This window comes from Kogia breviceps, chromosome 4 (assembly GCF_026419965.1).
Source record: "Kogia breviceps isolate mKogBre1 chromosome 4, mKogBre1 haplotype 1, whole genome shotgun sequence".
In the NCBI taxonomy this organism is placed as follows: Eukaryota; Metazoa; Chordata; class Mammalia; order Artiodactyla; family Physeteridae; genus Kogia; species Kogia breviceps.
The window spans coordinates 144,736,301-144,748,895 of NC_081313.1; the positions used below are offsets into that span (position 1 = coordinate 144,736,301).

Genomic DNA, 12,595 nt, shown 5'->3' on the forward strand with positions numbered 1-12,595 from the left:
CTGACCCAGGGTGTGAGGAAAGACTCTGGCTCTGAGCACCTTCAGGCACTTCTGGTATACTCTAGAGAGCTTGGACCATTCTCCCTTCCTTAACAACAACAACAACAGAAAGTTTTATTCCATCAGGGACAAAATACCCGGAAGCAGCATTGTTAGTAGTTGTAGCCACAGGCCACCCACCCTCTGCCCTTCCTCACCTTCATATCCCCAGGGATGCTGCAGCAAACAAAGAGTTGTGTCTGGAGAGAACCAAAGGTGGGCTGGCACAAGGAAGCCTAGAAACCTGGAATGGGGAGTCCAGGAATGGGAGGGCCTTAGCTGGGGGTAATGAGGAGGAACTCCCTCCATTCCCTTCTGAGTAGTTAGAAATCAGGTGCGCTAATCTCCTCAAGCCTTCAACCTGAGGTCACCACCTCCCCACTCTACCTGCCTAATCAGGAAACCACCTCCCACCCACCTTACTGATAAGTCAGAGACCACCCGCCATTTTCTCAGAACTCTTAGCATTGTCAACCACCATCTCCCTCCTTTCCTCTCTCCCTCCCTCCCTCCCTCCTTCCTTTCCCTTCCTCCCTCCTTCCCTTCCCTCCCTCCCTCCTTCCCTTCCCTTCCCTCCCTCTCTCCCTTCCTCCCTCCTTCCCTTCCCTTCCCTTCCCTCCCTCCCTCCTTCCCTTCCCTTCCTTCCCTTCCCTCCCTCCTTCCCTTCCCTTCCTTTCCTTCCTTCCCTTCCCTTCCTTCCCTTCCCTTCCTTCCCTTCCCTTCCTTCCCTTCCCTTCCTTCCCTTCCCTTCCCTTCCCTTCCCTTCCCTCCCTCCCTCCCTCCCTCCTTCCCTTCCCTTCCCTTCCTTCCTCCCTCCCTCCCTCCTTCCCTTCCCTCCCTCCCTCCCTTCCCTCCCTCCCTCCCTTCCCTTCCCTCCTTCCTTCCCCACTAAATGTATCCCCCTCACCTGTTTCACCTTATTCTTCCCTGGTCCCTCCCTGGAGCTCCCCTCAAGGCTTCTGCAGCACCCCCACTTTCTTCTCTTCTCTGGCTTCTGTCCTCCATCTGACGTGTGGGCAGAGAAGAGCAGCCACTGCTGACTCCACTTTTCACCCCATTCCTTTGTTCATCTCTGCACCACCACTCTGCCACTGAACCTGTTTTGTTATGGGTAACCAATGACCTTCCAATAGCTCTTTTTCTTTTTTTATCCTATTCAACTCTTTCAGGGTATTAAAATTAAATTTTTAAAATTTATTATAAAAATACCAAAAAATAATACTTGTTTTTATAAAGAATTCAAATATTGAAGAAGTATGTAGAGTAGAAAATGAAACATCACCTTGGGAATTCCCTGACAGTCCAGTGGTTAGGACTGTGCATTCTCACTGCCGGAGGCCTGGGTTCCATCCCTGGTAGGGGAACTGAGATCCTGCAAGCCAACACTCCCCCACTCCCAACTCTGTGCCATTCCCCAGAAGTAACCACTATAAAATAGTTTGGTAAAAATTCCTCTATGCTGTTGCTTATGAATTTACAAATTTGGGATCATTTTAACATATGCTTCTACAATTGGCATTTTCATTTAATACTGTGCTGCAGATGTCTTTTCATGTTAAGTGTGTATGGATACATATCATTTTTAAAATGTCCAACCAGTGTTCCATTTTATGACTATGTCACAACTTATTTAACCAATCTTCTTTTGATAAATACTGAGGTTTAGAAATACCATTTATTTATTTATTTATTTATTTATTTATTTATTTATTTATTTATTGCTTCATTCATTTGTTCATTTGCCAGTCTTCCTTTGATGGCTACTGAAGTTGCTTCCATTTATTTGTTTGTTTGTTTACTTATATATTTATGTATTCATTCATGCATGATCCCATTACAAGCGATGCTGAGGTGAATCCCTTGTACCTTATGTCTTTGCACACTTGTGCTCAGAGTACTGGACACTGCTAATCACTTTCTTTTTTGACACTGGTTGCATCTCCAGCTTCTGTCTTGCTTCTCTTCTGCCCTTGTAAACTACTCTTTTTCCTGAGCACACAATGCATGTTCACCCCTTCTGTCTTCTGTCCCAGGTCTCTTCTCCTGAAATGACCACCTCCAACTCATTCTTCTTGCCCCAGTCCTGTGTAGAATCATCCCTGATTCCCTAGACTAATCCTCCCTAATGGCTTCCATTTATGTAGCACTTACTATGTGCTAGGTTGCGTGCTGGAGCAGACGTTATATCATTCCATCCTGTAACAGTGGGATGAGGCACAGACTATAGTGCTGCCAGCATTTAAAGGTGATGAAAAACTGAAGCACAGAAAGTTAAGGAATTGTCCAGGTCATTCGACTCATTAAATGGAGGAGCCAGGATTCAATCTCAGGCTTCTCCTGCTGTATAATCTGTGAATTTACATAAGCACCACATTACAGTTCATCTTCTGCTCTGCTACTCGCAGGACCTCACACGAGCACTGACTGCAGCATCTACCAAATCAAACGGTGATAACTTACTCACAAGTTTGTTTCCCTTCACTAGACTTTGAACTCCCCAAGGGTGGACCCTGTGTCTCTTCTTTCTGCATTTCCCATATTGAGTACAGAACCTGTTTTATCTTAGGTGCTGATATGGATTTGAATGAAGGAACCTGTGTTTGCTGATGAAGAATTCTAACACTCCCTGAACCAGGTCAAGAGTCACACTTCAGCACTCAATAACACATGCTGAACTGGAAGTTTATTTCCTGCTAGTTAATGAAAATAAAATACCCTACTCCCAGGGTGCTAATTAACTAAATTAGAAGAAGCTCCTTAGATTGGCAGGCAGTAGAACATAATGATTTAAGAAACAGGCTATGAAATGAGCTGACCTCTGTTCTGATCCCAGCTCTGCCATGTATAAGCAAGTTGTTCAATTTCCATAATTCTCAGTTACCCAACTAGTAAAATGGAGCTGGCGCTAATGACAGTTACTTAGAGGTAACTGCATTATCATGAGGATTAAATGAAGAAGTTTATAGGAAACACTTAACATAGTGCCTGGCATACAGAAGGCACTCAATATATGTTAGTTGTGCTATTGTCGTGAGGACCAGTATTAACCCCCTCAGTCTTTGCTCAAAGTGAAATAGATCAAGCATTCATATCTTTTACCACACTTCAAAGCTTTGACTAGGAGAGTTTGGTTTCTTTTTTACTTCCAATTTACAAAAATTCTCTTTCTGGCTCTTACTTGTGAAACAAACATTTATTGAGTGCCTGCTGCTTATCAGACTTCTTTCTGATTGTTCCTACAACTGTTGGGGAGAGTCTACAATCTACAGTAGGGAGGATAAGCATTGCCCAGGCTAGCAGCCTAGGGGAGCATAAAATTGTCCTGCTTTTTACTGTTGAGAATATTACTTGATTCTCTGGAAAACACACCTTTTTCTTTTCAAACTTCAAGGATTTGTTTTACAATATTTTTTCATGAAAGTCTGAAGGTTTTGTACCGTGACGCATGAAGGAATGGTTACATAGTTTTTAAGAATCCGAATCATAGAGATGCCTGTGCTGTCTTTGTTCTTCGAGGCAGAAAGCTTTCTTCTATCAGCAGGTCTCAAAGATGACTTTAGGAATCAACATTTGTTCTGTGGTTCCGTGTGGTTCTTACCCATTACCAAGTATTTAATTTTTAGAGGGGTTGTTGTTATTTTGTTTGGGCTTAACCAGTTTTCTCCAAGGATTACATTTGAGAAAGACCCCACCCCCAGCAACCAAAACCAAAACAAACGTAAAAGAAAATCCCCAACCCCAAGCTCAAATCCCAACAAAAGCAAATGACTCAGTACAAGCAAGCTTTCTAGACCTAATCGATAGATTATTCAATTCCAGAACTGTATGTTCCCAGAGAACTATGCCTACTATTTTAATTAAATTACCTGAAAAGGAGGAAATTCCTTAGTAATGAGACTTGGCTTTGAAACTTGGGATTGTCTTTCCTTGCATGTAACATACACATCTCTTACTACAAACGAAGGGGTCTCTTTTCCAGGTGATATCTGTTCAGGAAATCCAGCTTTAGAGATGCAGGGAGACATGAAAAGGGAAAGGCTCATTTTTCTTTAGTGAGTGTCGGAAGCAGGCATGGCTTTACATTATGCAAGCACCTGGCTGTTTGCACTGGGATACTTGTGCTGTCAGGGGACAGGGCTTCTGGACTGCCAAGTGCTCCTAGAAGCTCCCAGGGCTGGGTGCTTCTTCTTGCTCCTTGCTTCCCTGGAGCCCTGGCTTCTTGGTTAGATGCTCTGTTATCTGAACTGCTCAGGCCACCACGCAGGAAGGAAATTGTGGACCAAATGACTAAAACTCTCGCCTTGAGCTCAAAGTGTGACCCTTCTCTCTGAGCCTCAGTTCCCTGAACTGAGAGGCAAGGAGTTTCATTTAAGTGTTTCTGAGCTCTGAGATTCTGGGGTTGAGAAACCCTTCCCCAGCCAGGCCAGTAACCTAGTTGTGAAGGACAGTGAGAATGAAGCCGTTGTTTGGAATTCATGGGTGGGGTGGGTAGGATACCTCCTAATAAACTTGAGTGGGGATTGGAGCAACCTGTTTCTCCAGTCCTCCAGTGAGGGCTGAATGAGGCATGTCCCTCCTTCGGCATTGTTGCAGAGACATCTGGAATGCACTTATTAGAGGACATCGGGCCCATGAACCTGACACTTCACCATCTGAAATACTGAAAAAGATAAAAATTGCACAAAACATGGAACCCAGGTGATCTGTGGATCAAATCAATATTTCAACTCTGTTTCTCTTCGGAGCTCCTGTCTGAGGGAACATCTCCTCTGTCATCTCAAAAGACTTTTTAATACAGTTTACCCCTGTGTGATTTTGTCCTCAAGAAGAAATGTGGGAGGGCCAGTGGGATTTCTAAAGCTTAATGCTGGACTAATTCTGTGCCCTAATGATTTTGAAAGCCTGTGTATTTAGGGAGGTGGTGTCAGGGAGTCTAGGGATGGAAGCTTGGGTTCCAGTCTTGGCTTTGCCACAGCATGGCTGTGCAGTCTTGAACAAGCTGCTTCATCTCTCTGCGCCTCCGTGTTCTCACCAAACAACATCTATCTATGGTCCTTTCCTGCCCTGGCACACCACGACGCTAAGCCCAGAAGGCAGAAATGTACGGTCTTGGGTGTAGAATGAGGCCAGATCTACCCGACTATTTTTGCTAGTCTACTTCTTCCCTCGTGTGAAGACATATGTCTGGTATGGAGGTTATACTCCCTTCCCAAGCTCCTCCTTTTTGAAGGTCTTTGTAATGTATCCAAGGAAGTAGGAGAGAGGCATGGATGTTTTAGGCTTGGAAGGGGCTTTAAGGAGAATCACCCAGCTGTTTCAAGAATGCCTCCTACCCTTATTGTCTGGTGGGAGGTGTTTGGCAAGTTTGGGCATCAGCATTTCCTAAGAGTAAGACCCCTGACTTCAAAGTCAGCCAGCTCTTTTTTCATATCCCAGCCTTGCCAATCATTTCAGTTCACTAGTCAGCAAATATTTATCAAGTGCCAATTTTGTGCTAAGCTGTTTTGCATACATTATCATATTTAATCCTCACGGTCCTGTGTAGCAGGTGCTAATTTTATCCATACTTCAGATGAGGAAACTGAAACTCAGAGAGGTGACGTAACATATCCAAGGTCTTACAGCTAGTAAGTGGCAAACCTGGGGCTTGAATCCAGGTCCAGTAGCTCCAGAGTGATGGCTGTCAGCCATGACCCTCTGCCATTTCCCAAACCTTATTTTATTTAATCCTTATTTAAATCCTCATATGCTTTATTGTAAAACTTCCACCTCAGTGCTTCAGAAAAGCCCCTGTGAGTTTGCCAGTCCACATAATGGATTAATGAACAGATCCACTTCTGGAGGAGGATTGAGTAGGCAGACATTGGACGGTGCAGTGGGAAAAGCTCTGAAGCATGTACACCTCCAATAACTCAGGCCTGCCTGGCCCTAACTAGTCATCTGATCTGAGGCATTTCCACTCTCTGAACTTAATCAGCCTTGCTTTCCTCACAAAGATATTGTAAGAATCAATCCAGACCATGGCTATGAAAGGATTTTACAAACTAGACAGTGATGAAAATAGACTCATTATTATTGTCGTCATACTTCTCTGTTTTTGTCACTCACTGAACTGGACAGCAAATTGCGTGTTGTCTTCAAGAATCTTGAAATACACCACCCAATGATCCAAGTCCTGGAGTCCCATGAAGAAGTAGTATGAGGCAGGTTTACACTTGGCATTCCTGCCTGACTCATTCAGAAGTACCACATTCTAGACTGTGCAGCATTACAATGGCTGCCACTGTGACATGTGGTCAGCCCAGAAAGGCTGGAATGTGACATTCCTGAACAGATTCAGGCATGAAAAGAGAGAAGAAGAAAACACAGCATTTGTAAACAGACAGCCTGGAGCTCATTTTCTGTACACTTGTTTTGAAAGTCTGTGGTGGTACAGCTATCTGCCCATCACTGGATCTTATGTCCTTGGGAAGCATGCACTGCCACACACCTGCAGACTGCCTCACCCAGGGCCTCACGCTCTTGGACCACTGATTCCAGGAGGGTTGGGCAGGGGAATCACTTGCTGAGTTAACCACTCAGCCCTCCAAGGAATGAGGGGAGATGAAAACCGAAGGTGCCATCTGCAGGTGGTTGGAGACACCCTCCACCATTGGTTGCTGAGTTTTCCCGTGTGTGCATTTACTCTCTGCCCTCTGCCATGGCTGTCCTAAGGGTGACGCAGGAAGAGGATTTTATCCCTTTGAGACTTTGTTTGTGTCTAGTTTGGGGCCCAAGGGGGAGAGAGAGAAGCAGATCCAGTGGTCCAGGCTTGGATAAGAGCATTTCTTTAATTAGACAGAGTAGACAGGCTGCCAGCGAACAAGCCAAAGAGCTCCTGGGGCACATCAACATCCCTCCTGTCTAACAATTAGCAGGTAATCAGTTGTTGGAAAATCCTCTGCTTGGGGTGGTACCAAGGAAGGGGCTGTAGTCATCGAAGTGAAAAAGGCAAGAGTCCAGAGGATGCTGAAAGCAAACACCATTGAGGGAAAAGCCTGCAGAGCTAGCTGGAGACCTGGGATCCTGTCCCAGCCCTGCCATTGGGATCTGCGTGAACTTGGCTGAGTCACTTGCCCTCTCTGGGACTACATTTTATGAAAGAGAGTAAGACAGTGATCTCTTAGATGCCTTCCAACTAGACTGACCAACCATCTCAGTTTGCCCAAGACTGCCCTGGCTTTACTACTGAAAGTTTCCCATCCAGGAATCCCTGCTTCCAACTGAAAATTCCCCTGCTTGATTGTTCTAGTATCTTCCCTCTGGGGTCTCAATCCCTTTCCTCTGTGCTGTAGAAGCCTGGATTCTTCGGATCACAAAATCCCTGGGATGATTGCTTCTGCTAAGGGGTGTGTCAGGGGTGATATTCAAAGCACATAACATCCTCTATGACCAGGGCACCAACCCATCAGAAAGGACCAGGCCATAAACCCCAGGCTACTCCCCGCCCCCAGACATGAGCAACCCTGCATTGAAAGTGGGCTTCCATCTTCAGATCTGTGGTAATCCCACCTCTTTCTGTAGTCACACTAGTGACTTCAGGACCGGTAGAGCTGAAGGGTGACCCAGCTTCTCTTTTGATCCTTGTTCTCAGATCGAAGGTGGTGACTCCCCAGTTTACTGGTCAGATCACCCTCAGCCCAGCTTTTTTATTTTTTTAACATCTTTATCGAAGTATAATTGCTTTACAATGGTGTGTTAGTTTCTGCTTTACAACAAAGTGAATCAGCTATACATATACATATATCCCCATATCTCCTCCCTCTTGCATTTCCCTCCCACCCTCCCTATCCCACCCCTCTAGGTGGTCATAAAGCACAGAGCTGATCTCCCTGTGCTGTGCGGCTGCTTCCCACTAGCTATCTATTTGACATATGGTAGTGTATGTATGTCCATGCCACTCTCTCACTTCATCCCAGCTTACCCTTCCCCCTCCCCGTGTCCTCAAGTCCATTCTCTACATCTGCATCTTTATTCCTGTCCTGTCCCTAGGTTCTTCAGAACCATTTTTTTTTTTTAGGTTCCATATATATGTGTTAGCATACTATATTTGTTTTTCTCTTTCTGACTTACTTCACTCTGTATGACAGTCTCTAGGTCCATCCACCTCACTACAAATAACTCAGTTTCGTTTCTTTTTATGGCTGAGTAATATTCCATTGTATATATGGGCCACATCTTCTTTATCCATTCATCTGTCGATGGACACTTAGGTTGCTTCCATGTCCTGGCTATTGTAAAGAAAGCTGCAATGAACACTGTGGTACATGACTCTTTTTGAATTATGGTTTTCTCAGGGTATATGCCCAGTAGTGGGATTGCTGGGTCATATGGTAGTTCTATTTTTAGTTTTTTAAGGAACCTCCGTACTGTTCTCCATAGTTCAGCCCAGCTTCTTACAGCCTTTCAAGTTAAGACCGCCCTGGGCACTGATGACTAAATCCAGAGTACAGTTTCTACCCTGAAACTAACTGGGCTGCCAGTTGTTTTTTCATTCAGAGAGGAGCCCTTAAATTATTTGGGGTTGAGGAAGTTTAAAGTTTCAAATAGTGGTTGCCATACACGTATCAAGGGCAGAGGAAAGAAAACTCATGTGACCTCTGGCTCTAGTTCACCTCCATGCTTGTTGAACCCATTTCACATGACCTCCCTGCCTGTTTTGGTCCTTCCTTCGGTGTCTCCCTCATCCGTTTACGTTGTGTCTTGAGTGCGGTCACTTGCATTAGGCATTGTGCCACAGGTTGGTGAAGCTGAAGTTGGATATGACCCCTACGGTGACGCTGCAATGTGGCAGGGCAGCCAGACATGAGCAGCTGTCCCGGGATGTGGCTTTTGTGCTCTAACAAATTGGAGAGCCATCCCAGCATAACTGAGGGTGAGTCATTCTGCCCCTGGGGTGACATCTGGACTGGGCCTAGAAGGTGAGGAGGAGCTACGGGTGGGAGAAAGCAGGCATGCCAGGCATGGAAAATGGCACACACAAAGGCACGAGCTCTCTCCCAGCCCCTCTGACCACATCTCCCTTTGTCACCCACTGTGGGTGGCAGTGGGTCAGGGATTGCTGGGCCAGAGGCCAAGGCAAGCAGAGTCAGCCCTCAGATGACTGCCAGGCCCCAGGAGCCCTGGCACACCCAGGAGCCTTCTTCCTATTCCCCAGAGCAAATGGAGGCTGCAGATGTGAATTTCCTCCCTTTCCTTTTCGTTCCTCGGAATACCTGCGTCCTCCTGTATCAAAGGACCAGCTGTGACCCTGCCTTCACCCCCCAGGCCCCTCTCCACTCTGTTGCCAAGCACTGTCGATCCTAGCCCTCTGGCCTACACTCCCTCCTGTCCGGTTGCACAGCTACCACCAAGGTTCAAATCCTAGTCATCTCCCACCTGGTTGGTTGCAACAAAGTCTACATCAATCCCGCGATTCAAGCCTCTTTGTTCCTTACTGTCCTGTGTGTGCTGCCAGATGAATCTTTCCCAAACAGTGTTTTGTTGACCTCATGCACCTGTTTTGAAACCTCTGTAAGCACATTTCCTCAGACCTCACCGTCCTCTGTGTTCAAACAAGGCCACTTTCATATTCACAACCCAGTTGTCTTTGGCTCCTGCCTCTCTGCTGACATTGGACCTGCCTCTTCCAAATTGTACCCATCTCTTCCAAATTGTACCCCAAGCAGTTCTGGGAAGCCCCGGTATAGTGCTCTGAGCATCCAGGCCAGTCTGCGCATGTTTGCTAACAATCTGCACACAGGCCAGACATACACCGAGAAGAAGTGTTCGGAGACTTACATGTTGTGACCTCTAGTATATGTGATTTTTTATTTTACAAAACAAACAAGACACTGCCCCAACAGAAACACCTGGCCCTTCACCGTAGATGATTTGAGGAGCACTGCTCTAGGGGATTCTCATACACAAGTCTGGGCCTTCTGCACCGTAGATGATTTGAGGAGCACTGCTCTAGGGGATTCTCATACACAAGTCTGGGCCTTCTGTGCATTCCCTCATTTGCTCCCTGTTACCCACTGGCAGACCCAGAGTTGCTTTTTCTGGAAATCAATCCTTACTGCTTCTCTTCTTGGAGCGTGGCTGTCCAGAGTCTTCATGTAAGAAGCAGCTTTCTTAAAAAAAAAAAAAAAAGAAAGAAAGAAAAAGAAAAATACCAGCAATTCAGAACATCTGCCCTTTTAACATTAAATTGGGATTTCCATTTCATTTATTTGTTTATTTATTTATTTGGCTACGCTGGGTCTTAGCTGCGGCATGTGGGATGTTTAGTTGTGGCATGAGGGATCTTTTAGTTGCGTCATGCGGCCTCTAGTTTCCTGACCAGGGATTGAACCTGGGTCCCCTGAATTAGGAGCATGGAGTCTTAACCACTGGACCACCAGGGAAGTCCCTGGGATTTCCATTTCAAATCACTATTTGCCTTCTTTCTCCAAAGCATTTCTTTTTTCCTGTTTAGCATGGTAACTAAAAAAAAAAAAAAACAACTTTAAAATCAACTTTATTGAAAGTTAAGTTCCATACCATAAAGTGCACTTATTTTCAGTGTACAGTTTGATGAATTTTGACCAATGAATATACTTATTAGATCTCCACCCCAGTTAAGATATAAAACAATTTCATCACCTTAGAAAGTTCCCTTGTATTCCTTTGCAGCCAATCCCCACTTCCACCTGCAGTGAGAGGCAATAACTGATCTGCTTTCTGTTACTTCTTCTATAGATTAGTTTGGCTTCTTCTAGAATATCACATAAAATGGGATCATCCAGAATGTGTTCTTTGATGTCTGGCTACTTTCACTCACCATAATGATTTTGAGATTCACCTATGATGTTGTATGTATCGTAGTTCAACCCTTTTACTTGCTGAGAAGCATTCCATTGTACGTACCACAATTTGTTTATCTATTCTCTTGTTAATGGATATCTGGGATACTTGCAGTTTTTGGCTACTTGCATAAGTTCTCTGAACATTCATGGGCAAGTGTTTGTTGGGACAATTGTTTTCATTTCCCTTGGGCAAATACCTAGTAGTGGGATTGCTGGTCATATGGTAAAGACTATGTTTAACTTTGAGAGAAATCAACATTAATCCATAGTCCATGTCTCTTTTGATGGGAATCATATGATTTCTAATGAGACCCCAGCTCCAGCTGCTCTGGAAGATGTCAGATGTGCCCTGCTCCAGGGACTCACCAAATCAAATTTCACATGGAGTTCTCTATCTTCGTGTCATGACACTAATGCTGTTATGATCTGCTGTGAGTTGTGTTGTAAATACTAACCTGTGATAAAAACATATTTAAAAGTACCAATGTTTTTGAAAGATTTGCCTAAGAAATATAATGATATATAGAATCTATGTATATGTAGAATATAGATAGGGTTCAAGGTTATCTTTGTAATACACACATTTTCATTCACTTGCATTCTAATAGGCTTATCTTATCCATTGCTACAACTTGTAGTAAGTGGCTGTATTAGCATCCAGCCTGAGTTGTGTATAACAAAGACCCTCAAAAACAGCAGCTAAATTAAACGAGAGAGAAGTCTATTTCTCAGTCATGTAAAACACTGATGGGGCAGCCTATGGCTGGTATGGAACCTCTACAGTCATTCGGGACCCAGGCTTCTTCCAGTTCACCATCCCTAGGGGTGGCCCCTCTCCTCATGATCCAGGATGGAAATCCAACTGTCATATCTACAATCCAGACAGAGGTTGGGGGGAGGGAGAGGACATACTCCCTCCCCTAGGGACACATTCCAGAGGTTGACTTCGCTATTTTTGCTTATATCCCATTGGCCAGAATTTAGTCACATGGCCAAGCCTCACTACAAGGAATTCTGGGAAGTGTAGTAATGCTCCTACCTAAAACTGGGTTGCTGTATTACTGAGAAAGAAGGGAAGAGGTAATACTGAGGGACAAGAAGCAATTTCTGCCATTTGGCCATTATTGAAATATTATTAATAGTTATTTTCAAACTATTGCAGTTTCTTATGCCCTACAGCATTTTGGTGGGTAATAAAAGTGTGGGCATGTCTGTAGGAATGCTTTGTGCCTGGGAACAATGTCTTATAGGTGGTGTTGGAAAACAGGTTGAGAACTCCTCTCAGCTCCTTACCCTGATATTCAAGTGGCCACAGATTACTTATCCAAAAATTTCACCCTTTGGTTTCATATTGAGAGCTCTATTTTAGCCAAAAAGGGCCTTAAACAGATCTTTTTCCTTCTCTGTCATCGCTCATGTTGTTTCCTTCACTTAGAACCTTCCTCGGGTTCCTTGAATGTCCAGGGCTCATTCCCCACCTCAGCGTTCTTGCATCTCCTCTCTCTGGGATGTTTTCCTCCAGAAAGCTTTTCAAACAGCCCTCTCCTTTCTGTCATTCAGATCTCATTTCAAATATCAAATGCTCAGAAAGTCCTTCTCTGAGTAAGTCTTCTAATACTACCTCTTCCTCACCCCACCCCATCACCCTACTTTATTTTCTTCATAGAATTTTCTTCACTACCTGAAATGAC

The 12,595-nt window shown here is 44.6% G+C and overlaps 1 protein-coding gene across 2 annotated transcripts in view; it reads right to left on the reverse strand.

Annotated features, from left to right (window-relative positions):
• ADRB2 (adrenoceptor beta 2) overlaps window positions 1-12,595 on the reverse strand; it is a 98,867-nt gene that overhangs the window by 23,847 nt on the left and 62,425 nt on the right. Inside the window, exon 2 of one of the 2 annotated variants that reach the window (XM_067032109.1) lies at window positions 10,111-10,190. The exons of the other annotated variant lie outside the window; for it this stretch is intronic. Within the exon in view, the coding sequence (XP_066888210.1) occupies window positions 10,126-10,190 (65 nt within the window). The 3' untranslated portion in view covers window positions 10,111-10,125. Of the gene's footprint in view, window positions 1-10,110; window positions 10,191-12,595 lie in introns of those variants that run through there. 2 annotated transcript variants of the gene reach the window in all.